Here is a 23172-nt window from a genome sequence, read left to right as displayed (position 1 = left end):
ATTACAGTAATGGGGGCTGCCTCTTCTTTTTTTCTTTCAAAGATTTATTTATTGATTATGTGTACAGTGTTATGCCTGCATGTCTGCCTGCACACCAAAGGAGGGCACCAGATCTCATTGCAGATGGCTGTGAGCCATCATGTGGTTGCTGGGAATTGAACTCAGGACCTCTGAAAGACCAGCTAGTATTCTTAACCTCTGAGCCATATCTCCAGCCCTGCGGTATTTTTTTTTTTTCTGTGCATGGAATATTCAGGTCACCTAGAAGTTTAGGTCTATTATTCCTGTCATCGTTAGTGTTTGGACCTAGCCCCACACATCTCCAACATTGGACTGTACAAAAATAATTCTATATATCATCTCAGCCAGGAAGAACAGTGGAAAGCAGTAGCAATATGCACAGTGGTGTCTTACTTGGGCATCTGAATGTGTCTAATTCACATGCATTTAAAACATAATTTGGCATGTAATAATTTATTATACAGAGGAAGACTGTTGAAGTTGTCATTCCCTTAACCTATACCCCCTTTGTGGGCTTACACTTCAGTCCCTGTATTCTTAGGTAGCCTCTTGCATATAGTAGTAGGTGCCAGGTATGCAAAGGATATTGTTCTGTCTCTTCCGTGGGGACTTTAGTCTGTCTAGTAGGGTAGACAGATGTGAAGAATCACAATCCCATTTACATATTACACTCAAGGTGTAGATCAGAAGGTGAGATTTAGTAAATTTGGCACTGCTATTGAAGACTTGTGATGATATTGGAGGTGGGTGTTGGAGGGTGAACTGTGCCATCTACAGCTCAATTAGGAAGACACTGGAGAGACACAGCAGCAGCACAGTGGTTTTAAGACAGTCCCCTGTCTGTACTCAGCGAAACGTCATACTCTGGAGACGCAGGAATTCCTCTGATGCTCTAGTAAGGTAACAGGCCCAGAAAAGAAAAAAGACAGCATTGTATAGCTTATTCTAATTCTTAGAGTAACCTACTGTTAAGGTTGTTAATAGTTCTAAGATTAGATTTTTACCAACTGTTGGTCAGTGGTTCACACAATTCTGGTTCATGGGAGAAGAGGGACGTTTTGGTTTTGTGCCCCTTTCCAGCCTAGAAGTTCAGTATTTGTTAAGTTTGATTTATGTATCAAGGTATATAAAAATAGCGTTTTTTGTAGAAATGTTCATTTATAAGTGAGAAACGGAATCCACTTTTTCTGCTTGCCAATAGTGCTTACCCATTGAATCACAAACTTCTTGTATCTTTTTGTGTTGCCTGTCTTCCTTCCTTATTTTTAAGACTTAGTTTTCCCCATTAATCTGTTGCATATTTTCAATAGCTTTTGCATCTTTAAAATATTTTTGAAAACTGATCTGAGGTCTTATGTGTGATGGCCTCCTTTAACTAAAAGCTGGAGGCTCATTTATGATTATGCTTCCATTCACTCAGAAACTTTATTGTAGAAAGTCTACCAGGTACTGAGGAATTCCGTGCTGCGCTGGTGGCTGCAGTGTGCCGTGTGGCCCTGACTTGAAGGGACTTAGGTAGACAGGTTGGAAGTGTTTACTGAGTGGAAGATTGTACGGTTGGAACAGAAAGCTCTTATCACAGTTGTAATTTTTACATTAACTCCTTTCGTTTCTCCTTCATAGCTCAGTTTTTGATACCTTTAAAAAAAGTTTCCAATTTTAAAGCCGGGCATTGGTGGCGCACGCCTTTAATCCCAGCACTCGGGAGGCAGAGGCAGGCTGATCTCTGTGAGTTCAAGGCCAGCCTGGTCTATAGAGCCTCAAACAATACAGAGAGACCCTGACTCGAAAAACCACACAAAAAAAAAGTTTCCAATTTCAGTAATTACTTTCAGTAATGCTTTGCTAGAGTCTCCTAGGGAATTCTTGCTCTACCTGATAGGAATCGATACATGTTTAAAGTAATTAATTTTGTCTTCAAACAGTAAGAACAATTGGCACATGCCCTAATTCTTAACAGGATATACATTTAAACTTGAGCAATGTGTATGTCTTCCCTCAGCAGGCACATTGTCTTACATTCAAATGAGTATTGTTTTGTTAGCAGGCTACCTGGTGTTTTTTCTTGGAAAAGTGAAGCTATGAAAAATCAAAGTGACAAGTCTTGGTTGCATTATATCTAATGCCTTTTTTTTTTTTGAAGAAACGTTTTATTTGGCAGTCTCTTGTCCCTCCCTAGAATTTCACCCTTTGCATGGTTTGCTTCCAGTGAAGTAGTGCTTATCTGTCTGCTCCTGTCTGTTGGTCGTCATTTCTGCAGCAGTCTTCAGCAGCTTTCAAAATTACAGACGTGACTTTCCTGTGACAGTCTGAAAACGTTTGATCAGTGTGGTGCTGGGTGTTTCCCTTAGGGAAACTCGAATCTTCTCCTTTATTTGAAATTTCATGGTACTTACTAAACCTTTGCTAGTTATTAACTACTTACAAGGTCTATTTAAACCTACTTGATAATATTTCATTTGTATGTAAACTCGGTGTCACATTTTTATGTTACTAGCCCAGTGACCACACCAAAAGTACATATTTTAGTCTTCAAATGATACAAATGTCTCTGATATGTAATAGATGAGATACTGTCCTTTGTCATGAATCCCTACCTCATAACCTCAAACTGTGTGTCTATTGATGTTGTGTCTGTAGTTCCACAATCCATATGAGAAGGAACTGAACTTTCATTTTTGCATGTACAAAGTATTTCTCTATCCTGCATCTGGTGTAAGTATGAAGGCAATGGGTGTGCTTTTCTTTTTTAAGTGTTGTGCCTAACTATTGCTTTGAAAAAAATGGTCTACCTATATGTGAAAGCGTTACTGCTTAAATGATATTTTTTGTCACTCTGGACATTTGTGTATATATATCTATTCAGTATTTACTCTTAGAATTGTAGCTTTGGATACAATCTTTTAATATTTTAATTGGCTCCTCTTTTAATTATATTTTTATTTTTAAAAAACAATGAAACTAAGAGAATGAATATCCAAACATTTTTAAAACTGGCTTTTCACGTGAATGTTTCTTTACTATTTCTGTAAAGTATTTACTATTTCTGTAAATTGAATGTATATTTGATCTTGTGTACTATGATTGTTGATTTAGAAAGTGTTGTGTATTATCAACTAGTTGGCAGGTAATAAAGGGAACTGGATCATTATTCATCCCAGATATAAGATGAAGATATAATTTAAGATGTCTTTACATTTAGTCTCATGTGAAGTCTTTTTAATTTTTTAAATACAAGGGCAAATAGATATAAAGACTAGTGCCCAGTTTTACATTACTGGTAACAGTGAGTCTGGTCAGAAATACTCTGAATTCATCTTTTAAATTTGGACTGACACCCCCGCTACCCCCAAAATAGCATGTTAGCGTATTGAGTACGATCTGGCTGGAAAGGCTTTATGAAAATCTCTTTGCTTGAGCAGTTAGTTCACCTTTTTGTCTCAAAAGAGAAAGGAGTATATTAAAAAAATGGGATTTCTGTTACCTTTTGTCTGGCAGAGAGAAATCCAGATTTTGCTACCTGTCAACATATATTTTCTGGTTAGCACCACTTGTGGTAAAGGTGCCCATATGTTTGTATCCCTGACTATGGTTTTTATAACTGAAGTTATTCCTTCATTTTCTTCTCCTCAGTCCTAGGTATGTAGAAAGTCAGGTTTTGATTTAGCATTTCAGAATGTCAGTGGTCATCTTGTAACTTCAAGTATTAACCCTTCAGCTGCTCAGGAGTTCTGTCTGTAGTGACTTTGTAGTGTGAACAGGAACCCACCTTCCTACTTGCCAACAGAGAAGCTCAGGGACTGCCACAGGCTTGGTCCAAGCCCATTATCCTCGTAACTTCACGCAGTCACATTTGTTGAGACATTTCCAAGTGGCCCCTCTCAACCCTCAGTGGTTAAAGGTCAAATGGCCAGTGTAAGGGAATAAAGTAGCCTTAGCCCTTAAACTCACTGTGGATGAGAAGGTATATTAGTCAGCATGTTTCCTTCCTGTTGCATTAAAGGAGAGCAGTGATCGTCTATTCATTTGTTACCGTTAGTGACCGTGAGTGAGGCATGCCTGCGCAGTTTTATAATCTCAGCACTTGCACTGAAGCAGATTTGCAAGTTTGAGGGCAGCCTGGTATATATACATAATATGTTAAGAGCTAGTCTGTGCTATATGTGAGAATACCTGGAAAAAAAAAACCAAAACTATAAGTAATAGCAGTTTAAATTTTAGTTCAAAGTCTCAGATTTGCCTAATATACCAAGTTATAATTTGTAACTTAAATATTATATGGTAGCATTTGTTTTTCTCTTGCTTCTTTATAATTTGTTTAAATTTGCCTTCTAAAAAGTACAAAGTTAATATTGAGTAAAATGTAACTCATCTTTGGAAATTTGGGTTGTTACTTATAGTTAATACATGTATTAAAATATTCATGCCACTGTAAATTTTCTTGTGCTCCCATGCTGTTTAGATGCCCAGCCCACAGAGTCTGAGAAGGAAATATACAATCAGGTGAATGTAGTATTAAAAGATGCAGAAGGCATCTTGGAGGACTTGCAGTCATACAGAGGAGCTGGCCACGAAATACGAGAGGTAATGTTGACGATTTATTGTAGGTGCTTTTCACAAAAGGCGGATTGGCTACAGGCCACTTTCCGTCCTTTTCTGGACTTGTGTCGTGGGAAGTGCTACGTTTGAAAAATCTCTTGACTTCATTGCAGAAGCGGTTGCGGTGATCCCTGGTCAGAGGGATATTAGCAAAGGGTTGTGCTGCCTACCTTATGTGACAGATAATAACATCTCTGTTCCTTATAATCACACATGAAAATTATGTTTTCCCTTGGGAGCTGTTTATGCTTTCCTCTTGTGGAGAAAGAATGTATCGCCTAAGCTTCCTAGGGGAAACTGAAACCACCCTAGATGGTCTTCCCCACCTGCCCTTTCTGGAACAGCTTTATGCTGCAAGGAAAGTGTGAGGTGAGGCTCTGTCTGCACCCTGCTCTAGACTCTGAGTTTACTCACGCTTTCAGGCCGCTCCTTTTGCATTCTGTTTTTCAGGAGTTGAAATGCCCCTGCTTCTTTCCAGGACCAGGTCTACCTTTATTGGCATGAAGCTCCAGTCGGGAACTTTACTCTTTAATTATTCTTTCTCTTGAGGACGTCTTTATTTGCTTTTCTCTTCTTTGAATGTACTCACTCTACTCTGATACAGTCCTGGAACTCTGTTGCCTCTAGACCTTAATTTCTGAGTACACATTTCTTGAAGGTAATGCCCATGCCTTGTTCTTCATGTCCCCTGCCTCTGTTCCTCAGTATCGGGCAGTACAGTGGCCATCGGAGCCCAGCATTTGGGACTCCAGTCTTCGTGCCTTGATGTACTCTGACGTTTGGAGTAGTAGCGCCTCCGTGAAGAGGACCATGCTGTGGTTTGGGCTAACTCCAGCGGGAGGGAGGAGCACACTGAGTGACGTCAGTTGAGAGTAGCAGCTGGTAGTTGCATTAACTGAAGGAATTGCAAACTGTGACCCGCGGCTTGCAGAGCCGCTCCCCCTTCCTTCCTCTCCTTCCCGTGTCTGTAGCTGCCTCTCCTCCTCTGCACTCCTGTTCGTACACATGTCTCTTAGGGTAGGCATGAGCCTTGAAGACAGAGACAGCTTGGTGTTTATCTCTGTCCCATTGTCCCTCCAAGCTTCAGAGAGGTGAAGCCTAGGCTCTTGTACACACGAGCTATCGACTATTGAGGAAACACACAGCGGAGCTGTGCGCTAACCCTGCTGTTATTAGCTTGATCCAAACCTTAACAGCTTGTGAGCGAAAGACTGGCTGCTACTGTGAACTCAGACACTGGAGACATGGAAAACATTAAAACAGCAGCTTCACTAACTACTCAGTGAATTGTTCTCCTTCGTCACAACAGCTCACAAATTACTCTAGAAAGTGCTTGATCGTATCTTCATGTCGATTACATATAGTCGAGTTCTTAACATTTGGTCATAGTTCCTTCTTATAGCAGACGAAGAAAAAATATCTCTTCCACCACAGAGACATTCATTAAGTATTTCTCCCTAAAGGTAGAAATCTTAGGATAGAAAGTCTCGTGATTTCCGTCAGAAGGGTTGCTTTGTGTCTTTGTGGGAAAGGCTCCAGCCGTGAACGGGTCCTCGTCCCCGTTTGCATGTGCTCTTCATTGACTTCGTGCTGACACTGAGCTTTAATTGGAAGAGAGTACATGATAGCAAAGTTTACTTAGGTCATTCCTGAAATTTGAATACCATGGCCAAGTGACATTCTCCACAGGATGTCCAGGTATATGATAGAGTTGATTTCCTGAGGATATAGCTACGTATAATTCACATTACTCCATAAGTTTTAATGTGGAAAAGTAAACAAATGAGTGTGTGCGTATGTGAGTGTGCGGATGTGTGCGTGTGTTTGTGTGTGGGGTGGGGTACGGGGGAAGCGAAAGTGTAACGTGAAAACAGGAAAGAACACAGAAGTGTAAGGGAAGAAATGCACAGCGCTGGCGAGACTGGCCTCATCGGGCCTCGAGCGAGCGTGTTGGCAGCTGAGGCTTTCTTTTGTTTGCTGATGCATGGGTGTGGCTTGGTCTTGGATTAGTAGGAGACATTGAGGAAGGCCAGGTGTCTCTGTGGAACGGTAGTCACAGAGCTTACTGTGGCACCATATTTAAAAAAAAAAAAAAACAACTAAAATGGCTTATATTTTTAAGCCAGGTATTTGTATCTGTATATTCCAAATATGGGAAAAGTTTAAATGTAAAGGATAATGACTCCTTTACTCACTATAACAAAGTGGAAGCAACTAGGAAAATTGCTGTGGGAATAAAACCTTAAAACTCCATGTTGCCAGGTGGTGGTGACACACACCTTTAATCCCAGCTCTCAGGAGGCAGAGGCAGGAGGATCTCTGAGTTTAAGGCCAACCTGGTCTACAGAGTGAGTTCCAGGCCATCCAGGGCTACACAGAGAAATCCTGTCTCAAAATAACAACCAGCCAAACCAAACAAACCTCCATATAAACAGTGTAGCCCAGCACCTGGCATGAAATAACGTAACTGTTTTCCGTCTGGGAATAACTGCCCCGAGAAGGGCCGGCGCTGACAGAGGCCCGTATGCTCAGGGTCCCTCTCGGCCTTTGGTTTGATTTCTTCCCCTTCAGTGCTGAAGCTGTTTTGTCCTTTTATTCGGGAAGCCTTAGAAAACTTGGAGCCCAGCCAGGGATTGTAGCTCTAAACAATGAGTATTTGCCATATTTCTTAGTTGGGTTTTCCAGATTGATTCAGGTTCATGTTGGCCAGGTCTCTCAGAGCCAGTGTGGATTTGAATTTGTTTCTTGAATCTTTCTCAGGGTTGGCATCTTCACGTATTGTCTTACTTTGGTCCTTCTTGAAGAGTCTCTCTGTAATAGAAAAAAACTGTATAAAATATTTTCCTTTTCTGGATCTAAATGACACCAAGTTACAAACTGTTTATTTTATTATTATGTTATATTGCATCTACTGGAAAAAAAAACTTTTGTGGGTTGAGAAAGTCCAACTTCAGAATTCCTGGGTCTCTCATTCTGTATTTTAAGTATCAGGATCTCCTTCACTTGGTAAAACTTTGCCTTTATGTAAAAGAGACTCTTGTGACTTTTATACGTCTTACCTTCTCTGTTTCTTGGGTTTTGAAGGCAATCCAGCATCCAGCAGATGAGAAGCTGCAAGAGAAGGCGTGGGGTGCAGTTGTGCCGCTAGTAGGCAAATTAAAGAAATTTTATGAATTTTCTCAGAGGCTAGGTAAGTTTAAAACTTTGTAACGTTTACTTTCCTGGTTAAAACAAGAACGGAAACCTTGTTTGTTAGGTCTAGACTTCTTAGAGGACTTTATGTTCACAGTCCTGCGTTGGCTGTGATCTGTTGTGCAGGTAAGGCAGGCTGAATGTGAACACTTGGTACTCATGAGTTCCTCAGCCCCAGGCTTCTGCATAGTTCAGACCAGAAGGAAGCCCGATTTCTTTGTTTGTTTTAGAGTCTCCGCATAAGAACCTACATGGTAGAAGTGTTTTCTGTATCTGTAAGAAATCCTTTGTGTGTGTGTGTGTGTGTGTGTGTATGTATGTATGTATGTATGTGTGTGTGTGTGTGTGTGTGCACGCACGCACCAGTAGTTATTGGAATGTCTTTTGGTGATTACTTTTGTGTCTTATTTTGTGAGACATGGTCGCTTTCCTAACCAGAAGCTTATCCTTTAGACCAGACTGGTTGGCCAAGAACCTCCAGGAATCAGTTTGTATCTGCTGCAGCACTGAACTTACAGGCATGTGCCACCATGCTTGACTTTTACTTGGGATCTAGATGTCTGCATTATTTCTGTGCACCAGGCGTTTCTTACTATAAGTTTTAGTTGTAGTTCTTTTTCCTACACGTGAAGATTAGTCGTTCTTCAGTTCGTTGCCTTTTAGTCAAGTATATCTCTGGTTGTAGTGGGCCCTGCAAAGTTACGAGTGCAAGTAAAACTTGGAACTCATAGCCACACATTAGGCGGAGCCTGGGAGCCCTGCAGAAGAAGGGGAGGAAGGGCTGTAGGAGTCGTCAAGGCTTATAGGAGCTCGCAGACACCTAAGCTGCATGAGACTAATCCAGGCCCTCTGCATCCATGTTATGGTTGTGCAGCGTCATCCTCTTGTGGGACAGCGTCACCCTCTTGTGGGACAGCGTCACCTCTTGAGGGACTCCTAACCGTGGTAGACTGACTCTTGTGCTGGCTTTTTAGGCCCTGTTCCTCGTATGAGTTGCCTCATCCAGCCTTCAACTTGATATGCAATGTTTAGTTGATACCCATGGGAGGCCAGCTCTCCTGAATAGAAACAGTGCAGGGGTACAGAGGGGAGATTGGGATGGGGAGTGCTGGGAGGAGAGAAAGGAGGGGAAATGGATTACCTGTCTCTCAGGTCAGAAGCCTGGTTAATGCATCTTGCTTGCTTGCTAACTGGATAGTGCGTTTATTTGCTTGCATGATAGACTCGGTGTTTTTGAATGAGTGGCTGATATTTTAATGGCACACAAATTGAGTATCTCACATATGTATTAGGTCTTTCAGATAGCGATAGTACATGTTAGGCTTTTGAGGCGGCCCTGTGTGACTCTTATTAGCTGACCAATCTTGAACACATCCAGAATTTCAGTGTTCTCCCCAAACTTGGAGTCTGTTCAGTCTTCTGCCTGCATCTCTTAGGCCTCTCTTACTTCTTTGTTCTCTTATCTGCCCCTCCTTTATGGAGCCAGGCATGGGAATAAATAACCGGCCAACAACTCTCTCAAGTTGTACAAATCCCTCAGCACCCTGCAATACAGATGAGGGGGGCCTATGGCCTTAGCTGCAGCATGCCCATCATGGGTTGTACTCAAAAGAGAATACCTTGCTGGTTTGTATCATGTTAGAGTATAAGCTAATATTGCCAGACTGGTTGACAGACACTGAGCTTTGCTGACAGTCTTATTGGCCAGAGAAATTTTCTGTGTTTGTGTTGCTCTCGGGCCTACGAGCCTTTCCTGTTGTGGCAGCTACCCTGTTGACAGTAGACACAATGCTTTGACTCACCGAGGTTGTCTTCTGTCCAGGGGCTTATGGAGTGGATTTAGTGTGTTGGGCGTTCTCATTGAACTTTTTGGTATTTGGTTGGTTGGTTGGTTGGTTGTTTTGAGACAGGGTTTCTCTGTGTAGCCCTGGCTGCTCAGGAACTCTGTCTGTATGTAGTTCAAGCTGGCCTTTGAACTAAGAGATCTCTCTGGCTCTGACTCCCAAGTGCTGGGATTAAAGGTGTATACCACCACTGCCAGACTGATAGTTTTCTTTTTAAGTAGTGAATTGTTTGTTTTGATTCAGATGAGGTCTTTGATAGCCTAGGTTAGTCTTCAACTGACTAACTCTACCTGAAGATGACCTTGAACCTTTTTTCTTTTTTTTAACATTTATTTAGGGTCTGGAGAGATGACTCAGTGATTAAGAGCACTTGTTGGTCTTGCAAAGGACCTAGGTTCGATTCCTGGCACCCACGTGTTGTAACTCCATTTCCAGGGGAATCCAACCTTTATGGGTCTCATGCATGCACATGATACACAGGCATATATGCAGGCGAACACATGCATAAAAATAACTTAATCGTTTTGAAAAAGAATGTTTATGTGTGTCAGAGAGCAGTTGTGGAAGTCAGATTGCAGTGGTTGGTTCTTTCCTTCTCCCAGTCTGAGTCCTGTGGATCTCCTGGTCTCTTGGCTTTGGCTTTGAACTTTTTTGGGGGAGGTATGTTTTTACTATGTAGCCCAGGCTGGCCTTTGCCCCCAGAGAGTTGGGTGCCCCCTCCATGGGCCCCATTGTGCTCTTGAACTTGTGATTTTTCTGCTTCTACTGCCTAAGTGCTAAGGCAAGCATGCCAGCTTTATGTGGTCCTGAGGATTGAGCCAAGGGCCTTGTGCCTGCTAACCAAGCCCTGTCTCAACCCAGTTACACCCCCAGCCTGCTGTATCAATCAGTGTGTGTGTGTCTGTGTCCACTAAAGATGCAAAAGCATTCTCAGGAATTGTGTTCCTATGTGCTGCCCATGTTGTCTGTGGCCCTCTATCCTCCATTCATACCCTTAGGGTTTTCTTCTCATAATTCAAGGTCTGGTGTTTGAGAATGGAAGGGCGGTGGCCTTTGGTGAGAATCGGTAACAGTTGTCTCTAAAAGAAGCACTCTTTGTGGGGCTCCCTCCTCTGGTCATACTATCCCCCTTCTTGTTCTAGCTTGACAGCTTTTAAGCTGGGTAATGACCCTACCTTCTGCAGTGCAAGGACTTGCGAGGCACAAGAGTACATGTTAAGATCACATAAGGGGAAAACAGTTTCAGTCTAGGGTGGCAGCATTGGTTTTTTCCACATGTATGTTAATGTCAATAGAAAGCAAAGTTTGGGGGCCTTTAGAGTATCAGAAAATCATGAGAGTATGCTGTGATAGATGTTAAAGAAAAAAATAGTATTTTCCTACATTTGATCAAGTTTTGGGGTTCATTTCAGCAATTTGAATGTTCAGGATGAGAGAGCTACCAGACAAGGGACACAGGTTGCTGTTTGCCCTGTGCTCTTAGTGTGTAGTTCAGACTCGCGCTCTGAGCTTATTGAGTTGGTTCTTTTCTGGCTTTCATTACGCTGTCGTGACCAGTTTGAGTGTGTGCAGTATTAGCAATGGCAAGGTGTAGATTTGTCTTGGTTATAGAAAGAGAGGGAGACTGTATCTGAATGTTGGTTGGGAGTTGCACTCCCTGACAGTTGAATGTCTTTATCTTGTTCTCTAGAAGCAGCATTAAGAGGCCTTCTGGGCGCCCTGACTAGTACACCGTACTCCCCCACGCAGCATCTGGAGCGAGAGCAGGCTCTTGCCAAGCAGTTTGCAGAGATTCTTCACTTCACACTCCGCTTTGACGAACTCAAGGTAGTCACTCTTTATGGAAATGGTGTTTTCCACGGAGCAGTGGTAGGAGAAGCCTTCTTAACCTGCATTTAAATGATTTCTGCCCAACTGCAGAGCTAGATTTGAAATAGCAGCTCTTGTGAAGTGGCAGCCAGCGACTAACCAGGAGTCATTGCCCATTGTAAGAAGACAGCAAGGAATCCCAGCTGCTTCTCTGATGGTCCCCCTCTTTGTCTAGTTTATTTTCCCTTTAATACAGAACTTCATGTTTTCTCTCCCTTCCCCGCCGCATTTTCTTTTTGCTTTTATTCTTGTCCTCTCCCTCTTAATATTTATACCCATAAATCTTGTGTGTGTATACAGGGCAAGTCTTAAAAAACAAAACCCTAGTTTTTATTTGGAACCCTGAGTTCAAATGGTGAGACATTTGATTTTTCAAGATCTTGAGTTCCTTTTCTAGAAAAAAAGTTTTATTTCCAACAGTGTTACTTCATTTTATATAGTAGACAACTGCTAATTCTCTATTATTAATACTTTGGGCACAAAGGATTTATACGTAAATATTTAGTCTGTTGGAGAAATGCCCTGTAGACCATATATATGTTCTTTTATTCAAAACAAGTGCCCTTACATTAATTTCTGTTTGGTTTTATAGTGTTAACATTTTCAACAAGCATTTAAGATATGACCTAAAATTATTGAAAATGACTAATGTGTAATGCCTACAGTTGAAAAATAATCTATGGTTTTATGTTTAGTAAGAATGCTGCTGTGTGTGGTGGCATATACCTTTAGTCTCAGCACGAGGGGTATCTGAGGCCAGAAGATCTCTGAGTTGAAGATCAGCATGGAACACGTAGTGGACTTTGTCTCAAAGGGAAAAAAATGCGCTGAAGAATTAAATCAATACTACACGCTTTCTCAAGTACACCAGATAGTTGCTAAAATTATATTCGAATGTTAGGTTACCAGTTCAAGTAGTAGTAGTAGATTTCCATGTTCTACATTACAGTACATGCGTTTGGAATGTAGTGGTCATCTTCCATACATAACAGTGGTCTTTGGTACATGTCTTCCCTCCTCAGATGACAAATCCTGCCATACAGAATGACTTCAGCTACTACAGAAGGACGTTGAGTCGGATGAGAATTAATAATGTACCGGTAAGCTTATGCTTCAAATCAGGTTTAGTAGTCGTAAGAGTAACTTGATTTTATTCTTCCCTTTGTTCATTCATTCACCCACTCATCAGACTGGGTTTTTATTTGGCTTGTTTGTTGTTGTTGTTTTTCTCTTTTTGAGACAGGGTCTCTAAATAGCGCTGGCTGTCCTGAAACTCACTGAGATCCACCAGCCTCTGCCTCCCAAGTGCTGGGAGTAAAGGCGTGCATCACCATCCTCAGCTTATTTGTATGTTAAAGCTAGTATTAAATAAAGCTAGTAATTATCAGTAACCACAGCTGTGGGAGGAGAGCTCAAACTATAGCAGACATACAGCATGCATTCTTTTTCTGCTGAATTAGCACAGAGCCTCATGCTAATGAGAAAATCATTTTGGGGCCTTTGCCTTGGCAGCATGGCTCCCTTCTTGGTTCTAATGGGCTGCTACTCTCTTCCTGTCCTCCCAAACTGAGTAGTGCTTTTTTTCTACTTTCAAGGGATTACGCATGAAGAAAATACTACATTGTGTTTAGGGGACCCATGTTGTGGTAATTGGTGTATTAATACTGCAAAATCTCTATGAAGTGTTTGTAAGATGGGTACCAGGCCAGTGCTAAAGGGTTTCTCTGTTCTTCACAACAGTTTGCTTATAAACAGACTGCCTAGTGAGAAGCTGATCATAGTGTCTGCTTTTCATAACCACCCTGTAAATCAAGACAGCACTCAGACTCTTACCTTCTTCACCACGACTGCTGAGACGGACACCCGAGAGATCCTCAGCTGGCTCACACTCAGGAGTTAGATTTAAAGCCAGTTGCTGTCAGGGAGGTCTCTTAGGTTCTTCCTTTTTAATCTCCTTCACCTCACAACCTCACCCGGCTCCTTCTCTCTTTTAGTTACTTTGTAGCAGCATAATTCATTTCTTTTCTGGCTTTTTAGAATGTGTGCCTACTATTGTGGGTTGTTTTTTTTTTTTAAAGACATTTACTTGATATTCTTTTTAGTACTCAAAATGGCTTCCTATTTGTAAGGAAAATGTTAGTTAAAGTAGCATTTAAGGGCCTCTGGTCCCCATTGCTACTTTAATTTTCACTCATCGCTGCCTCCTGTTACCCTGAATGTGCTCTACTCCATCATTTAAAAATGTATTTTCCCTCTGCCAATAGGAATATCTCGTTCATTTATATATACATTGTCACTTGTAAAATTCCAGGTCTTCACCGGTCCTTCTCGTAATTTTCTTCTGCTATTGCTTATCCTATGTCATGGTATTATGTGGATCCTGCTATGTTGGTAGAGGACAGGCTATAATTTCATAACCATCCTTTTGTCTTCCAGAGCCTTTGAACAGTTTCTTGTGTAGTGAGATGTCCCATCCAGGTTTTACAGTGCCATAATATCACCTAATCTGCTTAGTGGATAGTTGTTCTTTTAAAAAATTGCTTAATGTCATTTGCAGTCTATTTATTTCTAATGAGTGTATTTAAGTAGTATTTGTATATGAAGGTCTGAACTTAATTTTAAAGGTATTTACTAGATTGGTTTAATAAATAATATTTTTGGACTGTTTATGCATGTCATCATATTCACTAATTTGGGAATTAATGTCAAGTGATTTCCATGCAGGCAGAAGGAGAAAATGAAGTAAATAATGAATTGGCAAATCGAATGTCTTTGTTTTATGCTGAGGCCACCCCCATGCTGAAAACCTTAAGTGATGCAACAACAAAATTTGTATCAGAGGTGAGTTGCCGCAGACCTTTCTCTGCACCGATGCTGTTCCTCTCAGGGCAGGCGTGATGACCTGAGCACCCCCATGAGGTCCCTCCCCATGAGACCTGCATGGGCAGAGCTGCCCACTTGCTTGCAGTCACTCTGGGGGTCTTTTGAGCCCGCTGTGATGCCATTGCCTTTGCTGGCCCTCCCTTCTCCTGCCTGTCAGTCAACGATGGCACGGTGCAGCCAGACTCTCGGGGATGGCCTTTAAGTTCTTCTTGCGTTGCTCCCGCCGTTCCACAGTCCGCTCTGCTGGATCCGAGCTCTCCATGCACCGTGCTTAGGAAGGTTAACCGTGCTGCTGCGACACGCCGGGCCAGACTGCCGCCCTCTTCCCCACCCCTTCTCCCCTCTGCCCTTGCTCCACTCTAGTCCTTCTTCTCCTCGGAGTGTTCTCCGTGGCCTGGAGAGATGGCTGCCGTCAAGCCTGGTGGCTTGAGAGTGTTGACTAGCACAGGTTCTCTGCTGACCCCCACACTTGCCCCATGGCACAAGAGAGTACCCACATCCCGTAAATAAAATGTGATGAAACAAATGAAATTTGCCAGTCTCCTAGCCCTCATCCCTTCTGTTACATGGTTGTGGTCCTTCTTGCTCGGCTAAGTGTAATCTCTTTTCAGGAGCAGGGTCTTGGCTGTTGTGTGTCTGGCTCTATCCTCTGATCACGGATCAGTGATTAGAATCATGGTCATCGATTAGAAATAGGAGCCAGATCATTTGCTTGTTTGGGGGATTTATTAAGTCTTAAATTGTTAAGTGACAAGTTTTACACCTGTACTTACTTCTTTTGTTCTCTGTACACTTCATAGAATAAGAATTTACCAATAGAAAATACCACAGACTGTTTAAGCACCATGGCAAGTGTATGCAGAGTCATGCTGGAGACACCGTGAGTATTAATTAGCCCATCCTTCTGACTTCAACAAGACATGTCCAATACAAACTTGTCTATGAGGAAAGAGAAATGATGAAGTTTATCCTAACCGTCAAATGCTGAATGTAGAAACAAAGTCAAAATAACTTGTCAGCTCTGTGCATTTCTCTTTGGAGCATGGAGTTGGCTTCTGAGTACCGAGATAAGTTTGTTTTCATCAGAACAAGAATTTCATGATTCCCCTTCAGAGGGCTATAATTGTATTCTGTTTACCACATATTCTTACAAGATTAGTTTGTCCTTGTTTTCTCACAAACCTGAATTATCTGAAGGCATTTGTAATACGTACAATTTTCCTATCAGCACCGGAAAGAATGTATCTTGGATTCTTGAATAAGATATGGTTTTTACTTGAAAACTCATTTCTCAAAGTGCTCTTGCATACACTCAGGGAACAGGAGGACAAATACCTCCCTCTCTTCTCCGTGTAAGGGGATGGGGTCCAGGAATGCAGGGATACACAGTGCCAACCACCCCATTTCAGTGTCCCCATTCTGGGTCCGGTCTGTTGCTACCTCATGTTGCTTTCTATGCAGATGATAATTCTGTTTCTTTCTTTCTTTCTTTTTTTTTTTGAGTGAGAAAATATGATTGAATTCTGTAATATAATAGTGTGTTGAGATCAAGATACCCATGAAATAGCAAACCTACTTGCTCCATTAAGCCTGTGACTTTTCTCACTTGCTGAGCACCCATCCCCAAATTCTTACTTCAGGGCTGCTTTTGCTTTCTTTAAAATTGTGGAAGAGGTAATGCAACACCCTGGGGTACAGATGTGGAAACCACAGTAGGGGGATGGTAAGTTCTTACCACATCCATTCCCTCTCCCTAGAGGCCTTGTGCAAAAGGGTAATGTTGGTGTTCCTTTCAGAGATCCAATAGGACCAAGTGCAGGTGTAGCCAGTTCATTCTAGAGTTTGTGACATGCCTCACCCATACACACCCTCTGCCCTGCAGGGAATACAGGAGCAGATTTACCAATGAAGAGACAGTGTCGTTCTGCTTGAGGGTAATGGTGGGTGTCATAATACTCTATGACCACGTCCATCCCGTGGGAGCATTTGCCAAAACTTCCAAGATTGATGTAAGTTCTGCATTGTTTGATACGTAAGGATTTTCTTAAAGAGTAACAGGCAGCATTCACAGACTCTGACCGTGGTCTGTGATATAGCTGGGATTGTTTCTTCTCCACTGTCCTGTATTTTTGGTTGCTATCCAATATGCTAAATGAGTGAATGATGATGATAATGTTGAGTATTTGTATTATCTCTAATAATTACATAAATTTTCTAATCAGATCCATTGGTGAATAACCAAAGATAAGGTTTATTTTGGAATGTATACTAAAAGTAGGCCCTGCTTCTTTTTAAGAAAAGCAGAAGCTTCTGTGTTTCCCTTTTTCTTTTTCTTTTTTTTTTTTTTTTTTTTTTGTTTGTTTGTTTTTGTTTTTTTTGAGACAGGGTTTCTCTGTATTGTTTTGGAGGCTGTCCTGGAACTCGCTCTGTAGACCAGGCTGGCCTCGAACTCACAGAGATCCGCCTGCCTATGCTGGGATCAAAGGCGTGTGCCACCAATGCCCTGCGATTCTGTGTTTCTTTGCCTTCCCTGTTCATAACCATTTGTGACTGGTTTCTACTTTCCTTATCTTTCTGGCAGTCCCCATGAGAAACAGTGTTTCTCTCATTCGCCTGTAGTTCTTCTGGTCCTTCTTAAACACTAGCATTCTAACTAGTGTTTGGTGGGCATTGTCTGATAGTTCCCTTTGGTTACTACTCCAAGCTCTTAGCATTTTAGATGTGAGCTACGGATTGCAAGCTTGCATATGTATCTGTTTTACATAAAGGAAAATGAGTTAGAATTAGGTTCCTTGTGTGGTAACTGTGTCCCAGAGGTTTTACATTGCTCCCACATGGCTGTGACATCGTCCTAGGATGTCCCCTTCCCCGGGACAGCTTCACTTTAGGGGATGAAGTGATGGACTTTTAGGCAGTGTAGAGTAGAGGCTGACCCCACACCTCTTCTTTCGGTCCCTGCAGCCATGGTTTCCATTACACCCAGGCCCATCTTGAAACGCCGTCCTTGTTGAGGTTTTCTCCCTATGAGTAGCCTCCAGAAGTCCTGCCGGAATCATCTGGATTCCTGTCCGTCCTCTGCACTTTACTGGCTCCCTGGAAACTCCTCTTCCCTGGACAGAGCAACTGCTGGACAGTGTCTTTTTCAGGGTGTCTGCCCTCAGTTCATTAGTCTGAGAGGAGCTCCATCTTGACTGATTGCTTTCCCAGGAGGCTTTGCCTCACTGAGAGACTGCATAATCTGACATTCCTAGTATATGGTCTCCCCAGTTCTATACTTAAGGTTCCAGTTTTAGTTTTGTTTGTTTGATATGCGTGTTATATTAAAAAAACGATGTTTACTTTTTCGTTTCTCCTCAGATGAAAGGTTGTATCAAAGTCCTTAAGGACCAACCTCCTAACAGTGTAGAAGGTCTTCTCAATGCTCTCAGGTATGTGACAGGAAAGGGGTGTTAGAGGTTTGGACAGCATCTAGCGGATACTTAGTAATGTGTAAGCTGGGAGTGTTGCTCATTGGTGATGTCGCTTCCCAGTAGTGATACAGTATTGTATATTTCCATAAAGGATTGCTTCTTCTAACTTTAATGTGCGTGGGTTCGCACACATGGGGACTCTCCTTACACACGTAGAGAATCTTTACGCAGTGTAATTGTCAGTCTGCGATAACGGCATTGTGAGTTCTGTGAGGAGCTCCTTTCTCCTCGGGTAGCCTAGCACCATTCCTGTCCATGACCCTGTCTGCGGTACCATTGTTCCGAGGCATCCTGGCTGGTGCAGTCACTGCATTGTGCTGCATGGCACCTTTGTAAGTGGATGTCGTAGAGCAGAGTCAACTGAAGCAATTTCACGGCCCAGAAGCCGGCTTTCTGTACCTGATTATGTGAGGTTTGGGCAAAAATAACACGAACTCAGAAATAGTTATGTGGTGATGTCTGTATCAGAAAGCAAATGTCAACTGGTTTCAGCTAAGGGACTCTTCACATGGCTTTATTGTGGAAAGTACTCTGGGAGCAGTTCCTGCCTGAATACAGGAGGCTTTTAAATGAACACTAGAATAGAAAAAAACCCAAACTTTTGTTTAATTAAATCCATATACTACCAGGGTACACACCCGGTGTTTAGAAATTTTCTTTTACAGTGCAAATTACATTCTAATTTCAGCTATGTAGAATACAGGGCCTCTTGACTTCCTTTCTGGATAGCGTTTGTGTCTCATTCAGCTTGATTTTTTATCTTCTAATCTGTCTTTCCTAAAGGGTCAGTCAGTCTCTGCAGTCAGCTGGTGTAAGGAAATCTGTTATGGAATGTTTTGCTAAAACATAGGAATAAATAGCTGGGCACGGTGTTGCACACCCTTAGATCCCAGAGGCAACCTAGCATTCAGTGTATTTGGCTACACTCCCTCCCTCCCTCCCTTCAGTACAAGTTTTTAGTGTGAACATTAAAATTGAGTTTCGTATGGTAGCACCGAATATCGCCTGTTGTTTAGTTCATTTGTTTTTTCTTGCTCAGAGATCCAAAATCTAAAGTATATGATCTAAAGTATATGTGCTTAACTCACATGCAATGCAAAAAAAAAAAAAAAAAAGATGGGTGGTAGGCTTTGTTGGCTCCAGGGGCCATAATTTGCCAGCACCTGGGATGCGTAATTTTCCTGTCCGTGGGAGATAAGTAATTGTCTATTTCCGAGTTTGGCCAATCCTTTCAGCAAGGTGCTTGTAACTAAGTGACCAGCAGTGGGCTGCTCCATTGGATGGGGGAGCGAAGCAGAGTGAGCCTGGTGAGGGCTGGAACTGCCCCAGCCAGGTGTGGTTCTGCGACCCTGACTGACACTGCGCATCCTGACACTGCCTCTGTTTCTTACAGGTACACAACTAAACATTTGAATGATGAGACTACCTCCAAGCAAATTAGGTCCATGCTGCAGTGAGGCCTGCGGAGCAGCCCTGCTGCGGGTGCAGCACAGTGTTCTCCACTGACTGGGAATGCACAGTCCTTAGTGGTTCATTAATCCTCCATCCCTGCTTCGGTTTCTTTCCTGGCCCTTCCTCCCCCTCTTTAATCATGTTCTTGTTCTCAAGACTTCTTTTCTGTGCCAAAATCAGTAAAGCTACACTTTGAAAGGATCTTGTCCTTTCACAACAGGCCATCTAAGGCAGCTAATTATGCATTGCATTGAGGTCTCTACTGAGAAAAGTTCTGTGACTTGAACTAAATATTTTTAAATGTGGATTTTTTTTGAAAACTAATATTTAATATTGCTTCTCCTGCATGGCAAAACTGCCTATTCTGCTATTTAAAACCTTCATGAATTTATTTTCTACTGCCGCTTTTTCATGTCCAGCCAAAATGAAATGTTTAAATTAACTGTGTTGTACAAATGGTACCCAACACAAACCTTTTTTAAATTAGTAAGACTTTTGTTTAAAGTTTTAAGTTTGCATTTTGACTTTTTTTTAAGGATGTATGTTGTGTGTTTAACCTTTATTAACTAATGTTAAAAACTGTGATGTGTGCGTAGAATATTACGTATGCATGTTCATGTTTAAGAATGGCTGTTGATAAAATAAAAATCAGCTTTCCTTTTTCTAAGTGTGGCTTGTTTACTGAGGTTTCTGGAAGTTTTCCCTGTATATATTTCTGTGGAATGAATATACACATTACATGGTTTTTCTTTCTCTTAGGGGATAGCTATGTCTTTTTCAGTTGTATTTTTCTTACTTTTGTCTATGTACATAAGTATAACTGCTTTTAAACTGTTGTATATAAGATGACCAGTGATTGTGCCATTAGCGACTTCTGTTTTGTTTTGATCTTGGGTAAGTGTAGTCGTAGAAGGAAAACCACGTTTTCTCAGTTCCAGGAGTGAAAGGTCAGCAACAAGAAGCACAGGGTGTTACAGAGGCAGGCCGAGCCGTTGACATTGGAGGACTGTGATAGGGTACTTCCCAGAGAAAGCCGAAGACTGATCTCACTAGTGATGGAAAGCTACTGTGGGCTTCTGTTTAGAATCCTGAGACGTGGGTCCGGAAATCTGTTGTGGTTGGGAGAAGGGTGCCTGCAGGTGATCTAATTCCGTCTGGTCTGGGTTTCATGACGAGTGATCTGAGGTGAGAGCCAGCTCAGGTGGTCAGCCATGGAAGAGGATGGGCCTTCTCTGTCAGAGCGCTCAGCACTTGGGGAGGATAAAGTTGCTGTGGACTTTGCTGGCTTCCTGCTCACTCCTGCCGCACTCCACACCCTGTTCTCCAGACCAGCCTAAATGGCTCCATTTGGTGTTGCTTCGTGACTCTGGTCTGGCCACAACCTGAATCTGGTTTCTTCCCTTTTCTCCCTCATGACTGTCTGACCAACACCAGCCTTCACCTTTTAGAGTCAGCTCGGATTACTTCCTCCTGAGCATCATCTGGATGATCCAGGAGTCCTTTAACAGTATTATCATGGTTTAATAGTGAGTGCGCTCTGCAACACGTCTGTCTGCAGCCTGTACATGAGGCCTCGTTTGGAAGAAGGGCATTTTCAGGTGAATGTGTGGGCCTGTGGGTGACATCATCCTGCATTAGGGTGGGTCCTAACTCCACTGACAAGTCCTAGTAAGAGAAAAGAAGGGGGAAACAGACACGGTGGAAATCATGGCAGGACAGAGGCAAAGGCGGACATTTCTCGAAATTCCCTGAACCTCAAAGCCTGCAAGAGGGTCATGGAACAGTTCCCATCAGAGCCTCCAGGAGGAACCGACCCTGTCGCTGTTGTTATTTCAGACTTCTGTGGTGGTGGAAAACTACGTTTCTACTCTAAGCCACCTAGTTTGTGGTGATTTGTTTGAGTCAGCCGAAGCACTAGCTACAGCTGTCTCACAGACAACCTGGTGCTTCACACTTCCGGATCTTTTCCGACACTCTGGAGAAATTACAGTGTTGATGCCGTGCGGCCTGGGAGTTTGAGAGAAGAGCCGTGCCTTTCCTCCAGTGTCCAAGGAAGGATCTTGCACAGCCCCTAGATATGGATAGCTGCCAAGTTAGCACTTGGATGGAGTGAACGAGTACAGGTAAATGAAATAGACTAGTAATACTGCTGTGGCCTTTTCAGGTAACATGGGTCACACTCTGCATGTTGAAGATGAAGTGGGCAAAAAAAAATCTAACTCTAGCCTATGGTTAGTAGCCTAGGCTCCACCTTCTGTACCTACAACAGCCTGTGGATTAAGAATGATTTTTAAAAGGTTGGGGAAATAAAGGATAACACATGTTTTTTAAGAGTTGAAAAAATATTTTGTAGCATGAGAATACTATATGAAATTCAAACTCCAGTGTTCATAAATAAAATTTTATTGAACATAGCCTCCTCATTTATATATATATATATATATGTACATTTATATTATTTATGGCTATTTGCTCATTGTAGCAGAAGAATTGTGACAGAGATCATATGGCCATTAGAGGCTAAAGTATGTACTGGCCCTGAATGGAATCTGCCAATCTGTGTAGAAGAGCAGGCTCATTTGGCAGCCTTGAACAGTGGAGGAGCCGTTTCTGTCGGGAATGGCCTCAACCTCAGGCTGACGTTTGCCATTCACAGGATGCAAGGAGCGTTGGCGGCGTGTACCGGGAAATTTTCCTCTGCTTTGGAAACTTCCTTCAGAGTGAAGGATTCTGGGACTGGGCATAGCAAAAAGACCAGACAAAGGGTCTGCTTGTCGACTGGGCAGAAGTTGGCCCTGCTCTGTTGGGGGTAACTCTTAACTCTGAAGCTGGCCTCCTTTTGCCCTTTGTGGGATCCTGAATTATGTTTATCTGCATGTCTCAGCCTGGTTTTGACCCATATTCTCTGGTTTAAAACAGTAGGGTAAGCTATCATGTCATCTCGTCTACCTAGTCAATGCCAGGGATGTTTGCAGGCAAGGGGTGCTCAGTGTTAGTATTTTGACCATCCCAGCTCTGCTCCTTGTATCCTGTCTAGTAATGTAGGTTTTCCATCCTAGAGAACCCTACTGGTTCTCACTGTTGGGTGGAGCTGCTAGACCTGTACAGTCTGGGTGAACCTGCCCTCGGTCTTACAATGGATAAAGGGGAAGACCTGTACAGTCTGAGTGAACCTGCCCTCGATCTTGTATTGGGTAAAAGGGAACAGTCTGCATGATAACAGTTTTTGGAATAGCAGGCAATTAGCCTGTACAGTTGGGACTAAAACAATTTTTTAAAATTTTTAATTGTGTGTGTGTGTCTTTGTACATGCGTGCACATGAGTGTGGTTGCCTGAGGAGCCCTAAAGAAGGCATTGGGTCCCCTAGACCTGGAGTTGCATGTTGCTACAAACTGCCCAGCATAGGTCCTGTATAAGGGCAGTCTGTGCTCTTAACTGGTAAGCTGTCTGCAGATCTCACTTGTTTTTTGTTTTTTTAATATAACATTTTGCAGTGCTTGAGGTGTGGAGCTCACGGTCTTTCACAAAGCTGAGTTAGTACTCTACCACTGAGCTATTTGCCCAATCCCTGCAGATGTTTTTAAATGGCAAGCTCCAGTGAGTGAGATGTTGCTCCAGGGAGTGTGTTGACAAACCGTCTTTAGTGAGTAGTACTTGTCATAGCCACAGCCTGTGTATTAGGATGACTAAGATAACAAGAAGAAGTTTCCTGGGTGTCTAGGGAGGGCATACTGGGCTGAGGAAGTCTCATGACTGATATAGCACATACTGGCATATATTGTTCATGATTATCTACACAAAATATCGGAACCTTTGAAGTACTGTTTTTGGAGAAGTGCTT

General features: G+C 42.4%; 1 protein-coding gene across 9 annotated transcripts in view; it reads left to right on the top strand.

The window, feature by feature from the left end:
- The window catches only part of Cyrib (CYFIP related Rac1 interactor B), an 80969-nt gene extending 60972 nt beyond the window's left edge, over positions 1-19997 (top strand). For 8 of the 9 annotated variants that reach the window (XM_040730607.1, XM_040730608.1, XM_040730610.1 and 5 more), the window contains 9 exons: positions 4484-4605; positions 7705-7810; positions 11347-11483; positions 12548-12625; positions 14250-14366; positions 15209-15288; positions 16291-16417; positions 17766-17836; positions 19272-19997. In XM_040730607.1, coding sequence (XP_040586541.1) covers positions 4484-4605; positions 7705-7810; positions 11347-11483; positions 12548-12625; positions 14250-14366; positions 15209-15288; positions 16291-16417; positions 17766-17836; positions 19272-19335 — 902 coding nt within the window. In that variant the 3' untranslated portion in view covers positions 19336-19997. The remainder of the gene's footprint in view (positions 1-4483; positions 4606-7704; positions 7811-11346; positions 11484-12547; positions 12626-14249; positions 14367-15208; positions 15289-16290; positions 16418-17765; positions 17837-19271) is intronic. The other variant, XM_040730615.1, reaches the window with a different exon arrangement.
- Positions 19998-23172: the final 3175 nt, after the last annotated feature.

Source organism: Mesocricetus auratus, unplaced genomic scaffold (genome assembly GCF_017639785.1).
Source record: "Mesocricetus auratus isolate SY011 unplaced genomic scaffold, BCM_Maur_2.0 Super-Scaffold_100023, whole genome shotgun sequence".
In the NCBI taxonomy this organism is placed as follows: Eukaryota; Metazoa; Chordata; class Mammalia; order Rodentia; family Cricetidae; genus Mesocricetus; species Mesocricetus auratus.
The sequence above is the reverse complement of the archived record's forward strand: the minus strand, read 5'-3'. Positions and strand labels throughout refer to the sequence as shown.